The sequence below is a fragment of the Lytechinus pictus genome, chromosome 8 (assembly GCF_037042905.1).
Source record: "Lytechinus pictus isolate F3 Inbred chromosome 8, Lp3.0, whole genome shotgun sequence".
Classification (NCBI taxonomy): domain Eukaryota; kingdom Metazoa; phylum Echinodermata; class Echinoidea; order Temnopleuroida; family Toxopneustidae; genus Lytechinus; species Lytechinus pictus.
In genome coordinates, this window is record NC_087252.1 from 1,415,611 (window position 1) to 1,442,801 (window position 27,191).

General features: G+C 38.7%; 1 protein-coding gene across 1 annotated transcript in view; it reads right to left on the reverse strand.

The window, feature by feature from the left end:
- Positions 1 to 26,927, reverse strand: part of LOC129267328 (serine/threonine-protein kinase SIK3-like) — a 46,617-nt gene extending 19,690 nt beyond the window's left edge. The window contains exons 1-10 of the mRNA XM_064103334.1: positions 26,807 to 26,927; positions 21,213 to 21,393; positions 17,895 to 18,056; positions 16,366 to 16,490; positions 15,391 to 15,514; positions 11,233 to 11,456; positions 9,579 to 9,824; positions 8,529 to 8,852; positions 7,676 to 7,849; positions 6,520 to 6,617 (exon numbers count right to left, since the gene is read on the reverse strand). Coding sequence (XP_063959404.1) covers positions 6,520 to 6,617; positions 7,676 to 7,849; positions 8,529 to 8,852; positions 9,579 to 9,824; positions 11,233 to 11,456; positions 15,391 to 15,514; positions 16,366 to 16,490; positions 17,895 to 18,056; positions 21,213 to 21,393; positions 26,807 to 26,860 — 1,712 coding nt within the window. The 5' untranslated portion in view covers positions 26,861 to 26,927. The remainder of the gene's footprint in view (positions 1 to 6,519; positions 6,618 to 7,675; positions 7,850 to 8,528; positions 8,853 to 9,578; positions 9,825 to 11,232; positions 11,457 to 15,390; positions 15,515 to 16,365; positions 16,491 to 17,894; positions 18,057 to 21,212; positions 21,394 to 26,806) is intronic.
- Between the last annotated feature and the right edge of the window lie 264 nt (positions 26,928 to 27,191).

The following is a 27,191-nucleotide window of genomic DNA, read 5'->3' on the forward strand; positions in this document are numbered from 1 at the left end:
TCATTCTTATTCACTCCATCACCCATCTAAAGATCACATTCATTCGTTCTCTCAATCACCTACCTTCGTATTGCCTCTCATCTCATTCTTATTCACTCCCTCACCCATCTAAAGATCACATTCATTCGTTCTCTCAATCACCTACCTTCGTATGGCCTCTTCATCTCATTCTTATTCACTCCATCACTCATCTAAAGATCACATTCATTCGTTCTCTCAATCACTCACCTTCGTATTACCTCTTCATCTCATTCTTATTCACTCCATCACCCATCTAAAGATCACATTCATTCGTTCTCTCAATCACTCACCTTCGTATTACCTCTTCATCTCATTCTTATTCACTCTATCACCCATCTAAAGATCACATTCATTCGTTCTCTCAATCACCTACCTTCGTATTGCCTCTCATCTCATTCTTATTCACTACCTCACCCATCTAAAGATCACATTCATTCGTTCTCTCAATCACTCACCTTTGTATTGCCTCTTCATCAGGCTCTCCATCACCCATCTAAAGATCACATTCATTCATTCTCTCAATCACTCACCTTCGTATTGCCTCTTCATCTCATTCTTATTCACTCCATCACCCATCTAAAGATCACATTCATTCGTTCTCTCAATCACTCACCTTCGTATTACCTCTTCATCTCATTCTTATTCACTCCATCACCCATCTAAAGATCACATTCATTCGTTCTCTCAATCACTCACCTTCGTATTACCTCTTCATCTCATTCTCATTCACTACCTCACCCATCTAAAGATCACATTCATTCGTTCTCTCAATCACTCACCTTCGTATTACCTCTTCATCTCATTCTTATTCAATACCTCACTCATCTAAAGATCACATTCATTCGTTCTCTCAATCACTCACCTTCGTATTACCTCCTCATCTCATTCTTATTCACTCCATCACCCATCTAAAGATCACATTCATTCGTTCTCTCAATCACTCACCTTCGTATTGCCTCTTCATCTCATTCTCATTCACTCCATCACTCATCTAAAGATCACATTCATACGTTCTCTCAATCACTCACCTTCGTATTGCCTCTTCATCTCATTCTTATTCACTACCTCACCCATCTAAAGATCACATTCATTCGTTCTCTCAATCACTCACCTTCGTATTACCTCTTCATCTCATTCTTATTCACTCCATCACCCATCTAAAGATCACATTCATTCGTTCTCTCAATCACTCACCTTCGTATTACCTCTTCATCTCATTCTTATTCACTCCATCACTCATCTAAAGATCACATTCATTCGTTCTCTCAATCACTCACCTTCGTATCGCCTCTTCATCTCATTCTTATTCACTCCATCACCCATCTAAAGATCACATTCATTCGTTCTCTCAATCACTCACCTTCGTATTGCCTCTTCATCTCATTCTTATTCACTCCATCACCCATCTAAAGATCACATTCATTCGTTCTCTCAATCACTCACCTTTGTATTGCCTCTTCATCTCATTCTTATTCACTACCTCACCCATCTAAAGATCACATTCATTCGTTCTCTCAATCACTCACCTTCGTATGGCCTCTTCATCTCATTCTTATTCACTCCATCACCCATCTAAAGATCACATTCATTCGTTCTCTCAATCACCTACCTTCGTATGGCCTCTTCATCTTATTCTTATTCACTCCATCACTCATCTAAAGATCACATTCATTCGTTCTCTCAATCACTCACCTTCGTACTGCCTCTTCATCTTGTTCTTATTCACTACCTCACCCATCTAAAGATCACATTCATTCGTTCTCTCAATCACTCACCTTCGTACTGCCTCTTCATCTTGTTCTTATTCACTACCTCACCCATCTAAAGATCACATTCATTCGTTCTCTCAATCACTCACCTTCGTATTGCCTCTTCATCTCATTCTTATTCACTCCATCACCCATCTAAAGATCACATTCATTCGTTCTCTCAATCACTCACCTTCGTATTGCCACTTCATCTCATTCTTATTCACTCCATCACTCATCTAAAGATCACATTCATTCGTTCTCTCAATCACTCACCTTCGTATTGCCTCTTCATCTCATTCTTATTCACTCCATCACTCATCTAAAGATCACATTCATTCGTTCTCTCAATCACTCACCTTCGTATTACCTCTTCATGTCATTCTTATTCACTCCATCACTCATCTAAAGATCACATTCATTCGTTCTCTCAATCACTCACCTTCGTATTGCCTCTTCATCTCATTCTTATTCACTCATCACCCATCTAAAGATCACATTCATTCGTTCTCTCAATCACTCACCTTCGTATTGCCTCTTCATCTCGTTCTTATTCACTCCATCACTCATCTAAAGATCACATTCATTCGTTCTCTCAATCACTCACCTTCGTATTACCTCTCATCTCATTCTTATTCACTCCATCACTCATCTAAAGATCACATTCAATCGTTCTCTCAATCACTCACCTTCGTATTGCCTCTTCATCTTGTTCTTATTCACTACCTCACCCATCTAAAGATCACATTCATTCGTTCTCTCAATCACTCACCTTCGTATTGCCTCTTCATCTCATTCTTATTCACTACCTCACCCATCTAAAGATCACATTCATTCGTTCTCTCAATCACTCACCTTTGTATTGCCTCTCATCTCATTCTTATTCACTCCATCACCCATCTAAAGATGACATTCATTCGTTCTCTCAATCACTCACCTTCGTATTGCCTCTTCATCTCATTCTCATTCACTCCATCACTCATCTAAAGATCACATTCATTCGTTCTCTCAATCACTCACCTTCGTATTGCCTCTTCATCTCATTCTTATTCACTCCATCACCCATCTAAAGATCACATTCATTCGTTCTCTCAATCACTCACCTTCGTATTGCCTCTTCATCTCATTCTTATTCACTCCATCACCCATCTAAAGATCACATTCATTCGTTCTCTCAATCACTCACCTTCGTATTGCCTCTTCATCTCATTCTTATTCACTCCATCACCCATCTAAAGATCACATTCATTCGTTCTCTCAATCACCTACCTTCGTATTGCCTCTCATCTCATTCTTATTCACTCCCTCACCCATCTAAAGATCACATTCATTCGTTCTCTCAATCACCTACCTTCGTATGGCCTCTTCATCTCATTCTTATTCACTCCATCACTCATCTAAAGATCACATTCATTCGTTCTCTCAATCACTCACCTTCGTATTACCTCTTCATCTCATTCTTATTCACTCCATCACCCATCTAAAGATCACATTCATTCGTTCTCTCAATCACTCACCTTCGTATTACCTCTTCATCTCATTCTTATTCACTCTATCACCCATCTAAAGATCACATTCATTCGTTCTCTCAATCACCTACCTTCGTATTGCCTCTCATCTCATTCTTATTCACTACCTCACCCATCTAAAGATCACATTCATTCGTTCTCTCAATCACTCACCTTTGTATTGCCTCTTCATCAGGCTCTCCATCACCCATCTAAAGATCACATTCATTCATTCTCTCAATCACTCACCTTCGTATTGCCTCTTCATCTCATTCTTATTCACTCCATCACCCATCTAAAGATCACATTCATTCGTTCTCTCAATCACTCACCTTCGTATTACCTCTTCATCTCATTCTTATTCACTCCATCACCCATCTAAAGATCACATTCATTCGTTCTCTCAATCACTCACCTTCGTATTACCTCTTCATCTCATTCTCATTCACTACCTCACCCATCTAAAGATCACATTCATTCGTTCTCTCAATCACTCACCTTCGTATTACCTCTTCATCTCATTCTTATTCAATACCTCACTCATCTAAAGATCACATTCATTCGTTCTCTCAATCACTCACCTTCGTATTACCTCCTCATCTCATTCTTATTCACTCCATCACCCATCTAAAGATCACATTCATTCGTTCTCTCAATCACTCACCTTCGTATTGCCTCTTCATCTCATTCTCATTCACTCCATCACTCATCTAAAGATCACATTCATACGTTCTCTCAATCACTCACCTTCGTATTGCCTCTTCATCTCATTCTTATTCACTACCTCACCCATCTAAAGATCACATTCATTCGTTCTCTCAATCACTCACCTTCGTATTGCCTCTTCATCTCATTCTTATTCACTCCATCACCCATCTAAAGATCACATTCATTCGTTCTCTCAATCACGTACCTTCGTATTGCCTCTTCATCTCATTCTCATTCACTCCATCACTCATCTAAAGATCACATTCATTCGTTCTCTCAATCACCTACCTTCGTATTGCCTCTTCATCTCATTCTTATTCACTCCATCACCTATCTAAAGATTACATTCATTCGTTCTCTCAATCACTCACCTTCGTATTGCCTCTTCATCTCGTTCTTATTCACTCCATCACCCATCTAAAGATCACATTCATTCGTTCTCTCAATCACTCACCTTCGTATTGCCTCTTCATCAGGCTCTCCATCACTCATCTAAAGATCACATTCATTCGTTCTCTCAATCACTCACCTTCGTATTGCCTCTTCATCAGGCTCTCCATCACTCATCTAAAGATCACATTCATTCGTTCTCTCAATCACTCACCTTCGTATTGCCTCTTCATCAGGCTCTCCATCACTCATCTAAAGATCACATTCATTCGTTCTCTCAATCACTCACCTTCGTATTGCCTCTTCATCAGGCTCTCCATCACTCATCTAAAGATCACATTCATTCGTTCTCTCAATCACGTACCTTCGTATTGCCTCTTCATCAGGCTCTCCATCACTCATCTAAAGATCACATTCATTCGTTCTCTCAATCACTCACCTTCGTATTGCCTCTTCATCAGGCTCTCCATCACTCATCTAAAGATCACATTCATTCGTTCTCTCAATCACTCACCTTCGTATTGCCTCTTCATCAGGCTCTCCATCACCCATCTAAAGATCACATTCATTCGTTCTCTCAATCACCTACCTTCGTATGGCCTCTTCATCAGGCACTCCATCACCCATCTAAAGATCACATTCATTCATTCGTACCTTCGTATTGCCTCTTCATCAGGCTCTCCATCACTCATCTAAAGATCACATTCATTCGTTCTCTCAATCACCTACCTTTGTATTGCCTCTTCATCAGGCACTCCATCACCCATCTAAAGATCACATTCATTCATTCGTACCTTCGTATTGCCTCTTCATCAGGCTCTCCATCACCCATCTAAAGATCACATTCATTCGTTCTCTCAATCACTCACCTTCGTATTGCCTCTTCATCAGGCTCTCCATCACTCATCTAAAGATCACATTCATTCGTTCTCTCAATCACTCACCTTCGTATTGCCTCTTCATCAGGCTCTCCATCACTCATCTAAAGATCACATTCATTCGTTCTCTCAATCACGTACCTTCGTATTGCCTCTTCATCAGGCTCTCCATCACTCATCTAAAGATCACATTCATTCGTTCTCTCAATCACGTACCTTCGTATTGCCTCTTCATCAGGCTCTCCATCACTCATCTAAAGATCACATTCATTCATTCTCTCAATCACGTACCTTCGTATTGCCTCTTCATCAGGCTCTCCATCACTCATCTAAAGATCACATTCATTCGTTCTCTCAATCACCTACCTTCGTATTGCCTCTTCATCAGGCTCTCCATCACTCATCTAAAGATCACATTCATTCGTTCTCTCAATCACCTACCTTCGTATTGCCTCTTCATCAGGCTCTCCATCACCCATCTAAAGATCACATTCATTCGTTCTCTCAATCACTCACCTTCGTATTGCCTCTTCATCAGGCTCTCCATCACCCATCTAAAGATCACATTCATTCGTTCTCTCAATCACTCACCTTCGTATTGCCTCTTCATCAGGCTCTCCATCACTCATCTAAAGATCACATTCATTCGTTCTCTCAATCACTCACCTTCGTATTGCCTCTTCATCAGGCTCTCCATCACCCATCTAAAGATCACATTCATTCGTTCTCTCAATCACTCACCTTCGTATTGCCTCTTCATCAGGCTCTCCATCACCCATCTAAAGATCACATTCATTCGTTCTCTCAATCACTCACCTTCGTATTGCCTCTTCATCAGGCTCTCCATCACTCATCTAAAGATCACATTCATTCGTTCTCTCAATCACTCACCTTCGTATTGCCTCTTCATCAGGCTCTCCATCACCCATCTAAAGATCACATTCATTCGTTCTCTCAATCACTCACCTTCGTATTGCCTCTTCATCAGGCTCTCCATCACTCATCTAAAGATCACATTCATTCGTTCTCTCAATCACTCACCTTCGTATTGCCTCTTCATCAGGCTCTCCATCACCCATCTAAAGATCACATTCATTCGTTCTCTCAATCACTCACCTTCGTATTGCCTCTTCATCAGGCTCTCCATCACTCATCTAAAGATCACATTCATTCGTTCTCTCAATCACTCACCTTCGTATTGCCTCTTCATCAGGCTCTCCATCACTCATCTAAAGATCACATTCATTCGTTCTGTCAATCACTCACCTTCGTATTGCCTCTTCATCAGGCTCTCCATCTGAGTTTTCATCTTCCTCTGGCATGGTTGTATCTGATAATCTCTGTTGTAATGTCTCCGTACCAAGCTATATGGAAAACCATATCAAACAATACTGGTTCAAGGAGATTCTACAACAATTCAACCAGCATTTTTTGGCACATATTTTTTACTTACACATGCTTTGGTGGTTACTTTGTTGGATTCTGGGCTCCGTCTTACAAAGAGTTGAGTTTGATCCAATCATTTGCAACTATGGAAAGCCAGCAAAGTCAACATATAAAATGCATGTTTGTTCAAAAAAAATTCTAGATATGAAATGTATATCCATGAATTCATTGATTTCTTGACAATTTGGGGTGATCTCCTTTGTTTACAAAGGATATTTTGAAAATTTCCTGAAGAAAAAAATTATGTCTCTGATGGATTTCCATAGAGTTACGATTGATCCAATAAATCACAACTATGGACGGCCAGCAACATGTCAACATCTAAAATGCAAATTTGTTCAAAATATTTTAGTATATATTCATACGTTCATCATTCTTTTTTCCTGGAGAAAAAATTATGGCATAGATGAATTTCAATACAGTTGAGGTAGATCGGATCAATCGTAACTCTTTGTAAGACAGAGCCCTGTTCTCACTCATTGTTAAATCATTACGCAGGAAATAATGGTGCTTGCCTCATTTGAGTAGCATTTTTTTATCATAAGATAAAAGCTATCAACTAAATTTTATACAGCCCTGTGTGAAATCCTGCTACACAACTGACTTTTTCCATTGAAGTCTTTAAAAAATATACTATTCCCTGTTACCACAACTGGCATTGGAGCACTGTGGCCCAGTGGATTTAGCTTCTGACTTTGAAACAGGAGGGTCGTGGATTCCAATCCCGTGGTGTAGTTTCCTTGATCAACATTGTGCTGCACTCAACCCCGGTGAGGAAAATGGGTATATGGCAGGAATTTATTCCTTGAAAAATTAAAAACTTCAGAGCAGTAAAAGGCTTCGCGGCTAGAACCAGGGTCTTAATATCCAAGTCGTCTGGAAGCGCATAGGGCCGCTATTTACTAATGTGATATCCGCTATACGAGAGCTACATTATTATTGTTGTTGTTGTTGTTGTTATTATTATTGTGCATACCTGTCCAGTAGCATCAATGTCCCCTGGTTGACTGGTTCTGACCGCAGTCTGAAGCTGTTTCCTGAACTGTTGGATATTCAGATACATGTTAGCGCCCCCATCGGATGCCCTACGACCAAAGTTAGATTGCCCAGCAGTGGCTTCTAGGGCTGGCGGCTTCAACAGGTGCTGCTCCTACGGGGTGGAAGGAAGCAAAAGGGTAGACACTTGAAGCCTATCTTTAAGTTTGAAAAATCCCCTAAAATCTATGTCACTATTCCATATCTTTACTTGATTACATGAATTTGAGTGTCCAAAAGCAAATGTAATGGAAGTAAACTAAAAATGTGCTTTATTGGATAAATCTTAAAGGGCATAAGACCCTGTACATGTAACAGCCCCACCTCAATTCCTCAACTTCTCATATCTGGAAAGGTTCATCACCCGCAATGCAATGTTCTTATCAGTGCAGTTTCATAATACAGGCCCACTTGAATGATAACACACTATTTCACTATATACAATACATTCATATTGCAATAACTATGTTACCAAGTAGCAAAGAGGGTAGTTCTCCTCTCTAAACAGCCAAGTTTCTCTGGAAAAACAACATTATAGGCTATTCTCATTAATTCTCTTTATTATGCAATGTTCTTATCAGTGCAGTTTCATAATACAGGCCCACTTGAATGATAACACACTATTTCACTATATACAATACATTCATATTGCAATAACTATGTTACCAAGTAGCAAAGAGGGTAGTTCTCCTCTCTAAACAGCCAAGTTTCTCTGGAAAAACAACATTATAGGTTATTCTCATTAATTCTCTTTATTATGAAAAAAATCTGAAAAGTGACACCCTGCTTCTTACCTTATAATTGAGCTGTTGTTCTGCTTGGTTGGGTATAGCATTCAACAGAGGCAAGTTCTGTGGCAAGTTCATATTGAACGCAGCACCTGCCCCACCGAAGGGCAGTCCCATCAGGCCAGCCAGGGGGGCATCGCCCTCCCCACCAAGGCCCAGACCGGCCAGCTGTGGAGGGGGTGGGAGCTTGGCCCGTAAGGCTGCAGGGAGCTTATGGCCGGAGGGGTCACCAGGGATGACGGTGTTCCTGCGGATCTGGAGGTAGCGGGCCAGAGCCTCTGGGCTTGGCTCCTCTGGGTCACTATCCATCTCCTCTAGTTGGTCATTAGACTGAAATGAATGAAGAGGGTGATGACAATCTTTTGCTTTATTTTCTTGTTTTTTATGCAATCAAATTACTTTAAAGTATAATTCATTCTTCATTATCTATTTCCTACGAGTTTGTATAATTTTGTGGTAGCTGTCTAGATAAACCCTCTAGGGTTAGACAGCAACTTATTACCATTTTTAATCACATAATCTTATCTATATCATTGTAATTTATTATCATGTTCATACCTGTCGATGTCACTTTTTTTATATTGAATAGAACAAAATCTAATCGGACTGAACAATCAATATTTCAAAATGCGTTAAATATATGCATTATAAATTATTAACTAGCTATTTTGTTGTTGTTGAAAACTTGCATAATTGATGAAAAAGATCTATCAGCTGGCAAATTTTCAAATTCAATGGAACTTAGCCTCTAAGATCAATAGGGGGTCTGACCCCACCTCTCCAAGTATTTTCATAAAACAAAATAGCCCAGTATACATGTAGCAAGGATAAATGGAAATTTGCCATCAATTCAAACTTTACACCAAACAATGTCCAGGAATTTAGAAGCTTTTAACAGTGGTGAATTCTCGGCCCCATAACACAGAGCTTAGCATAGATCTTAGGTTTGATTTTAACACTTGATTACATTGATCACTATGTATAATCAATCATAAAAATCAACTTTACGATCGATCACTAATCTTTGTTCTACCGGCCTCTGGATAAGAAACCAACCTGAATAACTTGGTTATCTTCATTGGTCACATTAACTTGAGGGATCATCTGATCACCAAGCATCAGGTTGCGTTGAGCGGCGGCGCCCTCCCCAATCGCCAAGGCATACAGGGCAGCTGCTGATTGGCTCTCCTCCGTGGCCTCGCCCATGACACGCCCAGGCGACGCCCTCAGGTGACGACGATGCTTGTCAAGCAGGAGGTTGTAGATTGCACTGTGCTCATCAAAACTTTGGTTTGTTATAGACTGAATGGAACCAAGAAAATGAAACAATCATGATTTATTCAAAGGATAGAAGCAACATCCAAGAGGGTGTTGGAAAATATTTGCAAGTTGTAAATCAATTATAAATAAAGCAAATGAATTCATATCTGTGGATGCAAGAAACAGACCGGCGACCAAATGCAAATTTGCATTAAATTTCAAGACCTATGATTGGTTTGGGGACCCAAAATAGACTTTCAATTGATTGCAAGTTTCTTGCAATATCCCATGAGAATGACATGTATTATGGAAGACCCAATATTTGCTCCTGCACCAATTGCTTCTGGCTTTATTTCGTCTAAGATGTAGGGATAGTGTTAGGGTTGCAATAGGGTTATGAGATAGGGTTAGGGTAGGGTATAGAGTTCAACCCAGGGTTGAAGTTAGTCATTTGTTTAGTGTGTGGCATTTAAAGCGGAGCAATTGTCGCCAGAGCAAATGTCATGGAACCACGATGGGTTTCTATTACTTTTGGGAAATTGCCGATTGGTCTCCGACCACTTTGTCTACTGCCCGTTAGATCTCATCCCAGATGGTCAAATCACATTCTATACTACCAGTTCATCTTATAACCGTTTGGCCTCAATGCCGCCTACATGTACTTTATTAACCATTTCATTTAATTCCATTTCGTTGAGTATCCACTGGGTATAAGAATTGGAATGGGTAGATGTTGATGAACCAAATTTTCACTCACGCCACAATATAAAGGACGCAACTTGTGCATGTGCGTATTATGAAACACACAAATTTGACAGAATGTTCCTCCTCATGTACCATAGAAATCTGGTGACTTGGGTACTTATGTTGAATTGTATTTCAATCGTACCAACAACAAATCAATATACATCAGGGCCCCATCTTACAAAGAGTTACGATTGATCCAATCAATCTCAAGTATATGGAAATCCATCAATGTCTTAATTTTTTCCTTTGAAAACAAAGAGAAGCATACTGAATTGTCTTGAAAACAGTGAATGTATGAATAAACATCAATTCTAGAAAATATTTTGAACAAACATGTAAGTTTAGATGTTGACGTTGCTGGCTGTCCATAGTTACGATTGATCGGATCAATCGTAACTCTTTGTAAGACGGGGACCTGGGCCCCGTTGTACAAAGAGTTACGATTGATCCGATCAATCGTAACTCTATGGAAATCCATCAGTGTCATAATTTTTTCTACAGGAAATTTGCAAAATGTCCTTTGTAATCAAAGGAGAACACCCCAAATTGTCAAGAAATCAATGAATTTATGGATTTGCATTCATATCTAGAATTTCTTTTGAACAAACATGCATTTCATATGTTGACTTTGCTGGCTTTCCATAGTTGCGATTGATCGGATCAATCGTAACTCTTTGTACAACGGGGCCCAGATATTACAAACCTGCATAATATCTTCCGTCTTCAGCCCCATTGAGACCATGTGTTGAAGGATCAGCTCGTTAACCGGTTCCTCCCGATCGCTTTCAACGTTGTGTTCAGCGAACATCTTATCAAAAACTGGGTCTGCTCCATCTGCCTTGGTCCATCGATGATTCAGGACCTGGTCTGTCGTGTAACGTCGGCCTGGGTCCAGGATCAACATGTGTTTTATTAGATCTTCACAACCTAGTTAGGATATGAATTTTGGTTAAGGATTGTTAGCGAAATTTTCCTCTTTCTTGCCATCTAGTTTTCTTCCTTTACTTACTACTTGTTTAAATGGGAACTCAAATTGTGTGAAAATAGAAAAAAAAGGGGGAAACCCCGGTGTAGTGGTCCGTCCACCTGCACTCCCCCCTATCAGTTATATCGGTAGGAGAGACTTGCGGGTCATAGTGATTCAGTTCGCTTTTCGCCTCCCAGGCACAGGTGACGCCAAACAAATGATAATAAAAAAAAGATACAATAATCATTATCATCATCATCATCATCATTACATTTACCACTACCATCATCATTGATCAGCATCATTATCATCCTCCTGCTCCTCCTCCTCATCATTATCATTATCATCATCATTATCACATTCAACACTCCCATCATCATCATCATCAGCACTATCATCATCACCACTACCATCACCATCTTCATCATTATCATTGTCGTCGTCATCATCATTATCATCGTAGCCACCATCATCATTCACTCTGACATCACTCCATACCATCTCCTCCACCTACATACGTAAATGCATACAAATATAGAAATACATGTAATTGAAACTCCATATTGAGAGGATTCAACATTGAAACCCTTATACCAATCAAGAGAAACCTTACAAAAATCAAATAACAAAGAGAATAAAGCAGAGCATTAATCTGTTTGCCTTCCTGCAACCAACGACAGGAGACAGTTTCCTAATTATATTGCTCACATACTTTCCTTATGCATGTAGATATATAATTTTTTTTTCAAAGGTCAAGTCCACCCCAGCAAAATGTTGATTTGAATTAATAGTGAAAAATCAAGCAAGCATGATGCTGAAAATATATTTCACAAATCAGTTATATGCACAACTCAGTGACATGCAAATGAAAGAGTCAAAGATGTCTGCCACTCACTATTTGTTTTGTTTTTTATTGCTTGAATTATACAATATTCAAATTTTTACACATATGACAATAAGAACCAATTTGACATATAAGTTAACATAAAATGTTAAAACAATGGTAATTCTACATGTTTATGCAGGAATAATACCTATTTATATTCACATGACATTGAGGAGAAAAAATAGAATATTTCATATATCATATAATAAAATACAAAAGAAATAGTGAGTGAGGTCATCAGTCTCCTTATTTGCCTACAGACCAGGATGTGCACATAACTGTTTCGCAAATTTAAGCGAAACTTAAAAATGTCAAAACCTTCTTTAATATTTTGTATAAGATTTTGATGAAATTTTCAGTGTTATGCTTGTTGGATTTTCATTTTCTTTTTATTCAAATCCATTTTTTGTTGGAGTGTACTTGTCCATGAACTAGTCTGTTGTCTTCCTGATTCAGATATTCAATTTATTTTCTGTCTATAGTCATAATGATGGCAATAAATTGCCTATTGATCTACATTCCCAGGGGTGATATTCGTATCGCGAACCGCGAACGAACATTTGCACACACACATTCCAAGATGCTATACGCGCCCCCTAGAGCCCGGCCGGGGCGGCCCGGGTAGCGGGCATGCATGCAGCTAGCACAGGGGTACGGTCGGAATCACTGCGTTGCTGAAATTACCAATTATTAGTTAGAGCCACGCGGTGAAATATGTATGGTAGCGCCAAAAGTACCAAATCAAAAAAAAATCGGAAAAAAGCTTGGATTTTCAAAATTGGGCAAAAATGAAGGAAAAAATCGTATGCCATGCTGGAAAAGAAAATCAGAAATTTGATTTAAATCGGAGGAATATCACCCCTGCATTCCATTTGGTCTCATCTGCTTTGTCAACAACAAGTTAATTTCTTATTACCATTTTGCCCCCAGGGAGTGGAGAAAGTGCATACATTGTACGTGGGCATGCCAAGATCCGATGACCAGGGTAATAATATATCTGTAAAGCGCTTTAGAAACGATGTTACAATGTAAAGTGCTATATACATGTAAAAGCAGATTGTTATTATTATTGCTCTTATTACAATTTAGGCAATACCCATTTCATCTTATACCCACTAGGTCTAATACCAATTTATCAGTATTGCTAGACGAAGTGTTTATGAACTAGTTCATTCTGGTTTTCATAAAAGCAGAAAGATAAGAAATATAGAGATGAAAGTTTGATAAAAATTCATCTAAAGGAATAACAGAGTTATGATTGTTGTTTGAATTTGTGATGTCAAAGATGAGCAGCTAATCCATATGTTGTGTGATACAAACTCCACAAAATGCCATTTTCTCAAATAATTGATGATTATATGTGTGTGAGGGATAAATCATCAGACACGTCAAAACTTCATACCACCTTCTAGAAAAACAAATTTTCATTCATAATATTTCTTTGAAAAATTGGAGTTTAAGGAATTTATATTACCAGATTATATGGGTGAGTTGCTCGCATAGAACGTCACAAATTAGAAAATTTAAAAAGGCATAGCTCTCTTATTCTTTGACATATTTTAATCACACCTTAACCATTATTGTTCTCTTTTTTTCTGATTATCTTAAAACCTACTTGAGGTTGAATTCCCCTTTTAAACTAAGTTGTCCTTTGGGTGAACTTCCCCTTTCACACATATTATTACAGCTGTTAGGAAAGAGGTGTCGAGTATTCTTAATATTAAACAGGTTATCTCCACTTTATTTTTTGTTGTTTCTGTAAATACCATGGAGGAATGACTTTATTTTGTAGCAATAGATCTTAACAACTTACAAAAAAGATCATATTACATTTCTGAAAGTGTTAGGACTACTCTGAAGGTCTTACTCAATGCAGACCTGTGTCACTGCAACAACTCCATAAATCGTCCCTTTCTAAAGCTTCAGTGCTATTATCTACTCACAGCAAATCAAACACCATGGATTAGGTTAACAGAAGTTGTGAAATTTTAGACCATGAACCAATTCAAATTTTGGGACATGAGTAAGCTTCAGAATAATAATAATCCACTTTTATATAGAGCTTAATATATCAGAACGACGTGTCTAAGCGCTTTACAGATATATTATTACCCTGTCATCGGATTCAATCAGTCATTCCCGCACACAATGTGTGCACATCCTCCACTCCCTGGGGAGTATTCCAGTCAGTCGCCGGCGAGGCGCACACAGTGCTGGACAAGCTACAATGACTTTCACATCCTACCGGGTACCCATTTAGCACCTGGGTCGAGAGTGGCAAAGTGTGGATTAACGCCTTGCCAAAGGACGCCAGACCGCGGTGGGATTCGAACACGCGACCCTCGGTTTACAAGGCAAGAGTCAGAACCTTGAGCATGATGAGCAATTGGTATGATCCAGTGATTCCTCGTTAACTACATGCATTTGGAAGAAGCATTTTATTTTGTCCAGGGCTACATTTTGAGCTCACTAACCTGGCTACATTGTATTTCAGTTACATGTAATATTGACCCAAAAAGGAATTTCAAAGACCCTGTTTTAGTTTTGAAGGTTTTGGGGGCAAATTAGCCTTGTCTGTAAAATGCACTTGATTTGTGATTGTCCTGGTCTTGACCATGGACTTACACAGGTTTAGGCAAATTAATTTCAAACCACCTTTGTGACTTGCACCCTATGGCCTGTATTCTGAAGTCATTCTGTGCTAAAATTATGGGAAGCCAAAAGTGTCAAAATTTTTATTAAGTTGTATGTTTCTTATGTTTACTGTGCTCTTTCCTGATTCATCAATGGTGAAGACAATCATCTATTTATACTTCCTAGACAATTATGAATGATTTGAGAGCCAAATGAGCTGAAATATGATATCTCTACTGTTAGTGATTTATGTAACAATTGGCTATCCATAATTAAACCACAACTTTACACCTGAGTTTAAGTTAAACCTGACTTCAGAATACAGGGCTATGAGTTCAGTAGATTTTAACATAAGGAGCAACATGAAGACTTACCTTCGGACATGAAGAATGGTATCCTAAATTGACCTGATAAAACCCTTGCTCTCAAACTGTGTAACGTCTTTCCATCAAAGGGTAAAGCACCAGATACTAATACATATAATACTACTCCCAGACTCTGTCAAAAACAAAAGAGAATAATTCAATATTTCAACTGGGCTAACTCAGACCTGGGGCCCGTTTCATAAAGAGTTACAACTGTTGTAACTTTGCCATTATGGCAACTACCATGGCAACAGGGCTCAACAGCCAATCATAATCAAGGTTTCTATGGTAGTTGCCATAATGGCAAAGTTACAACAGTTGCAAGTCCTTTATGAAACGGGGCCCAGGGGAACATAACACAAAGCTTAGCAATCATCGTAGAACATTTTTTAAAGATTGATTGCATTGACTACAATGTACAATTAATCATGAAGATCAGGCTAACGATTACTCGCTAGCCTTTTGCTACGGGACCTAGGGGTAGCATAGGGACACAAGGATTACATGTTTGTTGGGAGGCTCCTTCAAGAGGATATATACATGTAGTCAAAATTGGTTACTCTAGATTGGTAATCAAAGTTTGCAATCAATTCCAAAATGAGTGATTTGTATATACTCACCCATACATCAGCCTTTGGACCGTTATACTCCCTACCCTCAAAGAGTTCTGGGGCGGCATAAGGACTAACCATTGAGTGGGCCACTCCTTCAACAGTATATACATTATAGTCAAAATTGATTACTTCCAGATTGGTAATTAAAGTTTGCAATCAATTCCAAAAGGAGTGGTCTGTACATACTCACCCATACATCAGCCTTTGGACCATTGTACTCCCTACCCTCAAAGAGTTCTGGGGCGGCATAGGGAGGACTACCATACCAACAGCCGCTACTTAAACAGTATATAGCTAAAATTGATTACTTCCAGGTTTGGTAATCAAAGTTTGCAACCTATTCCGAAAGGAGTGGTTTGTATATACTCACCCATACATCAGCCTTTGGACCGTTATACTCCCTACCCTCAAAGAGTTCTGGGGCGGCATAGGGAGGACTACCGCACCATGTCTTCAGTAGATTGTCCTTTTCAAAGAAATTACTGAAACCAAAATCTGCAGAGGAAGGGGAGGGGGAGATGGAGGGGGAAAGAATAGAAGATGAAATGAAGGATGTTTTCTTCCAATTTCAATGGCTGGTTGAGAGACATGAAGATTCCGGTTCAAAAACCAGAAGACCAATACAGGATTGAAGAAAGTTCTAAATGGAGATACATGTACACAAGGCCAATTCCACAGTTGAATTTTAGTATTGACTGGAAGAAAAATTATTTTTGAAAGGAGAATATTAGCTTTTGTTAATAGATACCTATAATGCCCTACAACTCCATATTGAAGCTTATTTGATTTTTTTTTTCAAGTCAAGAACCGGATCCAAAAATTATGAAATCACTGATTCTATAACTTACTCATAGATTATCCATAGGCCTAAATGTATTTTATGCCTACAAAAACAATTTTGTTTTAGTTCCACCAGATTCTAATCTTGTTATTCCAGTAAAGTTCTTCTTATAAACATTGCTGTATTGCTGGTTTAGTAAACATCAACAGAATTTTCCAAAAATCAAACAATAAGACGGAAGGGAAAATTCCGTATTTTTTGTCCAGGTAGTTTCCAACTAAATAAAATATTTTCAAGAAAATATGGGCAATATATCAGCATTTTATGGATAAATCAAGAAGGATGTGAAATCTGAACTTTTAGTAACTTGGGGGGAATTCCCCCTCCCCCATTTCTGATTATCAGTTGCTGCCCATGCAAAAAGGGGGTTAACGCTTTTCAAAATAACCACCAGAGTTCAGGCCTAAGTTTCTTTGATTTAATGACAGAGCTCTCAGGAAGCTGAAATCATAAATCAACACAATAGCCATTTATTGTACCAGCATTTATCAAATTGCCCTTTTCTGTACTAGTATTCAAATGATTCCTACTTGAGATGTGTACTTTGGGTGATATTACAATTGTTATACAATACTTGTACTTTTAATAGTTCCGTTCCACGATACTAACTGATTAGTGTCATCCCACAGGGTATATTCCTACTTCAACTACCAGTTTGTCTAAAACATGGTGTATAAATTGTCATTTATCCCATTCACCATTTTGTCTAATTTCCAGTGAATAGGCTACATACATTTTGATCGTTGTAGGTTTGCATGGTGGAGTTTATAACATGGAGAAGGTTTATGGTTTAAGAGTCAAATGAGCCGATACAATGAACATCTGATGTTAGAGATTTATGTCACAATTGGCTATCCATAGTTAAACCACAACTTTACACAAGAGTTTACATTAAACCGACTTCAGAATACAGGCAAAAGGGGGATGTTAGGGGCTCTTTATTCGTTTTCCAGGGGCTCAGCAGGACATTTCGGGGGCAAATTTTGCCTCAAGACCCCCATGTAATCCCCCCCCCCCCCCACCGAGACCAAATTAATATAACCCAGCGTACTACTCACCTGCTATTTTAACATTCATATTAGCATCAAGAAGAAGATTTTCAGCCTTCAAGTCTCTATGAACTATGCCACGTTTGTGACAGTAGTGGACGGCCGCAACGATTTGCTTGAACTTCTGACGGGCTTCCCTCTCCGTCATCTTACCGTGCGATATAAGATGATCTATTCAACAAGATAAAATAATTTGTATTGATCAGTGTCATTTAATAATAGCATAATAAAATATAAGTAAAAATTATATAGCACTTAATATAATTTTATAAGTGCGCATACTTTTTCTCTCTACGATTAAATAATTAACAAAACTATAAACTTACAACCCTTTTTAAGCATTTCATTTTTATAAACATGTACATTTTTTTATAAACAAGTACTCCCACTCTTCATATAAAATAGGATAAATAAATCGGCTAGGGGAAATACATGTCAGCGAGATTTCTGCACTAATTTATGCCTTAATCAAATTCAACCACAATGGCGTATGATTGGGGAGCAATTTGAACCATATTTGGAGGGGTGTACAGTCAGACCGCAGGTCCCTATGCTAATGAGCAAAAAGGCCAGATTCATCCAAATCATCCCGTGGCTGAATCCTCCTCCTTGCAAAATCTCGTGATTCGTGAGATTTTCTTTCTCTAAGAATTTACCTGTTTTAACCTCAAGTTAAATGAAATATTATTGCACTATCAGATAGAGTAAAAGTTACTCTTTCATATTGGTCATTTATTTTGTATACAATATTTTGTTAAATAAGTAAATTTCTGGCCCGAAAATGTGCCTCAAAACTGAATTTTCTTCCCCTGTTTTCTTTTGCAAATTGTGCAAAACTTTTTATTTTGAGCCTCAATAATATCTCTATCACCATAAAGCTGAATTTCTGTACTTTCTCACAATGCCACTCTTGATATGCGGCACCTTTTAATCGGGTCAAGATCACACTTTTCCCACCAAGGTACAAGACGAGATTTCTGAAATTTTGTACTTGCATGAAATCCAGAGTTCTGATTGGCTGGATAAGGTTCACAGAACTACAGGCGCGGGGTATTTGAGGAGATTACCACATGGGAAGTGCGACCTTCCCACGAACCCAGGCACTGGGACCGTTGGAATTTGCCATTGTGTGGTCTCTTTGACCAATCAGAGTGCAGTATTCTTGTTTTCAAACTGCTTTATGTACTTGGCAAATGAAAAGTGTGATCTTGACCCGATTAAACCAATTCTTATTTTGAAACCTATATCATTTCAAAGCATACATATTCAGCTTTATCATGATATAAAAATCATTTGGGCTCAAACAAAAATAAAGTGTGAAAATAGCAGCTTTTGTCAGGTGAAATTATTTATTTTGTAGCATATTTTAGATCAAAATTTTAACCTATATTACAAAATCTTTTAATAAATCCAAACACATGACCTGAAAGAATGATTCTTCCTCTTTACAATGGTACCAAATTCATGAAATTCGATGCACAATTAGAGCAGCAATGACCGAATGAAAAGAGGTGTTTTGGTCCGCATCAAGCTCATTAAATATGCAAAACATCTCAAGTCATGAATATCACTTGGATGAAAGAAGCCACTTTCTTCGGACCTGCAGTCTGACTGTGTACTTACATGTATGTGCTGATATGGTGATATACCTGACTTCTTAAAGATATAAAAACAGAGAATTCATTTTCAAATATCCACAATATCTACCCTTGGTCTCTTATGGGTGAATATTAATTACTTTCATAATGAAAGCATGAAATATGATAACCAAAATAAGATTGAATTCACATCAGTATCAATGAAGCTGTGATACATGTACACTGCTCAGAATGAAAAGCGGATTTCTGGCTTTTTATGGGTGGTTTCATGACATTATTTATCGTAATGTTGGTTCCTTAATGACTTATTACAGTTTCGCACCATTTGACTTGATTTTTTAGTTCCCAAGGGGGAATGATTACATGTACATCCCATGTGAGGTATCAATCAGTATTGAAACCCTAAATTGGCAACGCTTTCATTTCTACCCGTTCATTCTAATGGTAGGCCTATCATGATACAGCCTTGATCCAAGATCACATACTGTAGGCAAGAAATTCATTACCATATTGATAACGGAACCCTTTAGTCAACACACAAGGGTACCCGTGGGTGAGGATTACATGTAGGTCACCAAAGGCCAATTTCCAAGTAAATTCACTGCCATGCTTGCTAATTGCTGGTATATGTTCATTCATTACTCAAACATGTGGCGTATCATACTGGAAATGTAGCTGGACCACAAAACTTGACCCCCAAAGAATAGGACAAGCATTGCATTCAGCAAAGCTTATAAGGTTTGGTGTCTCATCAAGTTGACTCGGTTAGGATGGGAAAACATAAAGTCATCAATGATCTTGTCTTCAGGTCTTTTATCAAGTACACTTTGTCATGAATATTGTCATGACAGATCTTAATGCGACTCTCTCTTGTAAAAATGGTCAAATGGTGGTGGTGATTTTTTTTACCTGATTGCTAAGAAAGCATGAATGCTTGTAAGCTAGCAACCAGAGGACAAACGGATGCCTTTTTTAAATACCAAAGGGCACTAGCGTACCAAGTGGGAATCGAACCCAGGTCACCAGAATCTGAAAGCCCGGGCCGCTCTACCGACTGAGCTATTGCGCCTCCTCGAAGCATGCATTTTGAGGAATTTTTCGGAAGTTTGAGGGGCGATCTGGGTTGTCATGAGGACAAAATCGCCTGTCACCCTCATGTATTTCCAACTCAATACTATACAATGTTTCCCAGAAAAGTTATTAAGTCAAATATTGAAGAGAACTAATTTCTCAACTGCTTGTTTCTTAACTCTTTTTCTTGTCATTTGTTCTGGCTATTTTATTAGCTCAGTGCTTTCTCAACCTTCCATACCTACTAAATATTTCTCCTCCGCTGGCATACTCGGTAACAAGGTACATGTATCTCCCCCCATCTCCATGACTTGATAGAGACGAATCATAGACGGGAGACTGAGAACCTTCATTACTCTAATCTCCCAGACAACATTCTTGGCCTTTATACCAAAGTGACTTTAATTTTTATAAGGAAAGAAACCACTTTAAGAATCTTGTCTTGTTGACTTTGTTAGAAAGACAAGAACACAAAATTTGGAATCTCATCAAGTTGTCTTTGCTATGATGGGAAAACAGGAAGTCATCCAAGATCCTGTCTCCTTGTCCAAAGAACAATTGACGAGAACCAGTCTCACCTTCTAGTTCTGGACTCCATTTTCTTGTTATTTTGCTCTGAATATATCATCTCAATGCTCTTTTAAGCTTCCATACTCACCAAATATTTCTCCTCCGCTGGCATACTCTGTAACAAGGTACATGTATCTACCCGTCTCCATGACTTGATAGAGACGGATGATGTGCGGGTGACTGAGAAGCTTCATTACTTTGACCTCGCGGACGATCTTCTGGATGTTGTCCCCTTCTAATTGTGTCTTGTCTATGATTTTAATGGCCACCTGTATCGATAGAAGATGGGGAAAGGCAATTAAAATGGTTTCATCATTATTTTTTCTCCGGTGTACTTCTTCCTCCTCATGAAGGAATATATACTTGATGGAATCTGGGAAAACGATTGCCATTCTACATGGCAAGTCAGACAAAAATTATATCGCATACTACACAAATGCTGTCCATTACAAACACAATTATCATAAATGTTCTATGCACCACACACTTATTATGGAATGACTCTTCTAGTTTTATGATCAGCTATACATGAATCATCCTGGGCAATGAGACGGGAGGTACGGATATGACTTCCCTCCCTACCCCCCCCCCTTGCCTTCCCATGACGAGAAATTAAAAAAAATATTATAAATTATATAGGATTTGTAAAGTGCACATATCCACCTTGCTAGGTGCTCAAGGCACTGCTATATGTACACCCCGGCTAAGCTAGTCTATTGATTCTGGTGCGCACAGCTACGCCATGGCTAGGATTCGAACCCACGACCCTCTGTTTGAAAGGTGAGAATCAGAACCACTAGACCACGACGCACCCACGTTATTACAATATATACTTGTTAAAACAAACTTTGGGTCTGTCCTAGAGATCAAGATCACTCTGTTGACTTTATCTTTCTGAGATTTTTTTATTGTAAACACAAAAGTGTGTTCACCTTACCCAGACCTTAAAATTCATTGACCTTTCCTTGCCAGACACTGATGGAGTTGAAGAAAATTTCAATGATAAGATACCCAAACAAAATATTGGATAAACGTAGCAATTACCTAGACAAGAGAAGTTCATTTATTTTAAAGGTAAATGCTAGTTTTGGTAACGATATAAAAAAAAGTTCGTACAGAATCCAATGAAATGACCACCAAAGTGTCTGTTTGTATAAATAAAACGCATGTGCCAAAGGATTCTGGAAGAAATTGTGTGATTGCTGAGAAATCAGCAAATAAGCACAGGATTCGGGTAGAGCGTCGGGCCCGACGCTCAAAGCAATAATTATACACTGTCCCACGTGCGCTTATCTGTGTTGGGGAAGTTCAGTCTGAACATTTTTCAGCGTAGATTTCAAGATTTCACAAAGTTCAGTTTATGTAACTGTACCAGATCTAGATCCTCGATGATATACTGACAATTAAGCCTGGTTTTACAGACTTTCTCATGAAATCAGTGTTTACTGCAACTACAGGAATTTCTCTTTAAGGCTAAATTTGTAACATGGTGCCACAGAATATTGATCCGTGTTGTGTACAGTGCCATATGAAGTTTGACACTAGAATATAAAGCAAATTACGCTTATTTTACCGCGTATATTTAAAAATGTCCAATGCTGATGCGCGCTTTGTCACAGTGCGCCAAATTGAAGCCTGTTGCCGTGGTTATCCATGCTAATTTATTCATGAGTAAACTCTTCAAATAGTGGACACATGAATAAAATAGCGTATCTAACGATGGAAACAGGCGTCAATTTGGCGCACTGTGACAAAAGCGCGCATCAGCATTTGACATTTTTTATACACGCGCCCAATACACGCTAGAAAAAATAAGCGTAATTTATAGAGGAAATCTGCATAAACCATGGACTCAACCGTGGATTTTCAAAACCACCTTTGTGAATTTGGGCCTCTAGGTTTGATAAAAAAAACCATGGAAATGTTCTAGAAGGACCCTTTTCCTTCATGAAAACAGTGTATTCTAGGACCGAAAATGTTGAAAGAGTCTGAATTAAGGCTTTAGTCTGAAAAGTAGCACCCCATTAAAAAAAAGCACATTGTTCATGTGGAAGAAGAAAAATGTTGCACCATATTTCAGTGATGTTGCTGAAGTTTGCAGGACCATGTCTGAATGAACATGCAGACTGTATGGTAGCCTCAAAGAGAAGAAACAGGCTATTTCTTCTGTTTCTTGTTGACAGCTTGTTGAAAAGAATATTTACTGTTACATTTTCCCTTGTTTGCATGGTCACTCTGGACGACAAATTCTACCTCTACATAAAAGAGTCATGTATTATTAAACATAGCCTACTGAATCATCCCGTTTCACATAGGCCAAGAGCCTGGGGCCCGTATTCTACAGTCGGGCTTAACTTTAATAAACTCAGATTTAAAGTTGTGGTTTACATGTAAGTATGGATAGCCGATTGTTACATAAATCACTAACAGTAGAGATATCATATTTCAGGTCATTTGGCTCTCAAATCATTCATAATTGTCTGGGAAGTATAAAAAGATAATTGTCTTCACCTTCGATGAATCAGGAAAGAGCGCAGTAAACATAAGAAACATACAACTTAATAAAAATTTTGACACTTTTGGCTTCCCATAATTTTAGCACAAAGTTAGACCATGGTCTAAGTTAAACCTGACTTCAGAATACGGGCCTACAGGTGTAAAGTAATAGCTATCAAAACTATTGATATTTAAAAGATAAATGCCAGTTGTGGTAACAATCTCAAAATGAATTCAAACAGGATCCAATAAATTACCACCCAAGTGCTTGTATTTAATATATGTGCCATATCGCTCTGGAAGAAAATTTGTAATTGTGGAGAAATGAGCGAAGTAAGCACGGAATTCCATCAAATATCAAGTGTTTTTCCAAGGAATTTTAATAAACTGTCCCACATATCCTTTTCTATGTTGTCATCAGAATTATTGATTTTCAGCTAAGAATTCATGATTTCACAAAGATAAGTTTACGTTAATGTACTAGATGTAAATTAATTGTAATATTTTGACTATTATTAGACTTTGTCATGAAATAATGGTATGCTGCAACAACTTTCTTTTACCTTAAATATAAAAAGGAGAAACTCTGCTACTATTGATTATGAATAGTCTTCCTATTTAAAACAAGCTTTAATTCTTTAAACATGCTGAAGGAGCCTGTTTCACAAAGAGTTATAACTTTGGCAACCTTACAACTCTTATGGGAACTACATGTAGATCTGTGATAACAGGGCCCAGCAGCTAATCACACAGTTTTTGGTTTCCATGATTGTAATAATGGCAAAGTAACAAAGTAACTATTAGTTTAATATTAAAAAGCAACAGGCCACTAATTTTACTATGAAATTTGCCTGGCGTTAAAGCCATTAAAACATTGAATGTAAACGGGGTATTATATTTGGATCATTGAAGAGTAAGGTGGCTAATCTTGTGGTTGTAAAGTATATTTCTAACACAGGGGCAGACAGTTCCTGACAATTGGAGAGAGTGCTTGGTCCACAAACAGCTGATCTGGAGTATTTGTTTACATCCCTCTCTTGAAAGATGTTTGATGGAAACATTCACCATTGTTTACTTTGAAATCCAAGATGTCTGGTTTATACCTCCTGGGGCCCGTTGCAGAAAGAGTTGCGTTTAAACGCAAGTCAAAAAATCTTGCGCAACTTGATTTTCAGCCAATGAAACACCCGTATTCGGGACTTGCGCTTGATATTCTAACTTGCGTTTAAACACAACTCTTTCTGCAACAGGCCCCTGGGGTCACAGACGACACAACCTCCTCCCCCCTTCAAACTCAGGGAGCTTTCATGGAACAAAAGTCAGTGATTTTCCAGGGGCCCGTTTCATAAAGGACTTGCAACTGTTGTAACTTTGCCATAAGTGCAACTACAATGGTAACAGGGCTCAGCAGCCAATCAGAATCAAGGTTTCCATGGTAGTTGCAATAATGGCAAAGTTACAACAGTTGCAAGTCCTTAATATGAAACGGGCCCCAGGTCTCTTTTTAGCAATTTGGGGGCATAATCCCCTGAGCCCCTGCCAAATATGTAATTCTTCGATTTAAGGTGACCAAATTCAAGATGTCCGCTAACACCCCATCAAACTTCAGGGGAAAATGTCATGAAATGATTAGTGATTTTTTATGACTATTTTGCCAATATAGCCAATTAGATGCAAGGATTTCACTAGCTGACATGTATAACAAATATTATAAATCACAAACTATTTGTTTCATATGCTCTATTAAAAAATCAACTTTTATCTGATTTAATACATGAAATGTCCATGTACATTCAAGACTATTAACGACACAGAGAGCTTAAATGGGGGTGGGGAAGGGGGGTTCTCACTTCATCCAAACTAAAAAAAATTATACGTTAATCTCAGACTGACCACTGAAACAGTGTTATAGGTCATTTGATGAATGTTGAAAAATTAACCAAACTTCCATTAGAATGCAATTTCTAACTAGGGCCAAAGAGCACAAAGCCTAGTGAAAAATCATAAGACTGTTTTTAATTATTCCTTGCAATGATCGAATACGTGCAATCAATCAAAAAAGCTAATCGTACCATCAATTACTATTGTTATAGTCAGCTAGGAGACACTGGTAATCTGAACATTGCTTGATTTTCAAGTAGCTCCTCAAATGAAGATCTCTCTTTGATTCTAGAGCCTTGAGAGATGTTTACCTTCCGATGTTCTTGTGTTTGCTCAAAAACTTCTGATATGTGATCATTGTGTTACTACCGGTAATCTACAAAAAATGCGCCATCAATATACAAATAGCAAATCGGCATGAGTGCGATGGTGCGAGATTTCGCATGAGGTGAAAGAAATATGCTCTATTCAACGAGGCGTTAGCCGAGTTGAATAGAGCATTTCTTTCTTTCACCGAATGCGAAATCTCGCACCATTGCACGAATACGAATATTCGCTATTTTTTGTTGTACAACGCCTCAGAATTTAGCGAAAATATGAAAAAACAAGAGTTTATCCCTATAGTAATCTATGAAAAGGGAGCAAAAATACTGAAAGCGGAAAGCAAAATCCCACACGCACGCATGACCCTTGGGCAGCATTGCGCATTTAGCCAGCAGGCTTATACGCCCATTGCACCTTCATTTTTAATGAGCGCCAACCAAAAAATTACACGGGGGCGGCGGGCGAATTCGCCCCGGAAAGTCCAAAAAGAGCCCCGGAAAAGGGCTAAAAACATTCACACGAGGGCGACTGCAAAACTCATAATCGCCCCCGTCAACACTGTATATTTCACAGTGGCAAATTGTCCATAAAGCATAGACTGTGTACAACGAATAGACCGTCTCGGCTCAGCGAATCGGAGACCGCTGATTGGCCAATCGCGCAGATCACGTCATGACTACGTGGTCGCCAAAATAATTCCTTCGGACTGCGTGCGAAAGTATCGATAGCGATAACAATATCCGGTCACATTGTCAACGCGGGAAATGGTCTTGGTTCGTGATCGGATCGCTTCAGTATCGATCGAAAATTATCGAGACTCGGCAATTTCATGCATATTCACGCGACGCTCCGAAACCCGGAAATCAATTGACTTTGTACACGTTGCGATAGACTCTACAAACTCCAACGAACACGATGCTATATCAACGCTAATTCGTAAGATTTTGACCGAAAATCAAGAAGTAATCGAAATTCGCTTACCTGTTCGGTATCGGTGAGAAAATAGATCCTCCGAGAATACCTTTCATAATTCATATAAATTATAGGAAAGTGAAATTCTAGGTCGATTTTGGTACGAGGTGATAGAGTATTGCACACTTGCTTTGGTGGAATACTGTGTGGGGCTATGGAAGGCTTGCACTGCGCATGCTTACTATATTTTCATTCATAAATTGGCTCTCGGCAGTGGCTGGATGACGTCATGTAATAAGCAAAATATACACGCCCGCTAGCGTTGAACGCACCGCATGTACAGTACATCTTGTTAAAGCAGAGCCTGCCCTGCACTGCTGACCAGCATCCCTTCTATGTGGCACACACACACACACCCTCACACACACACACGCAAAAAAGCCGCGAAATAGCT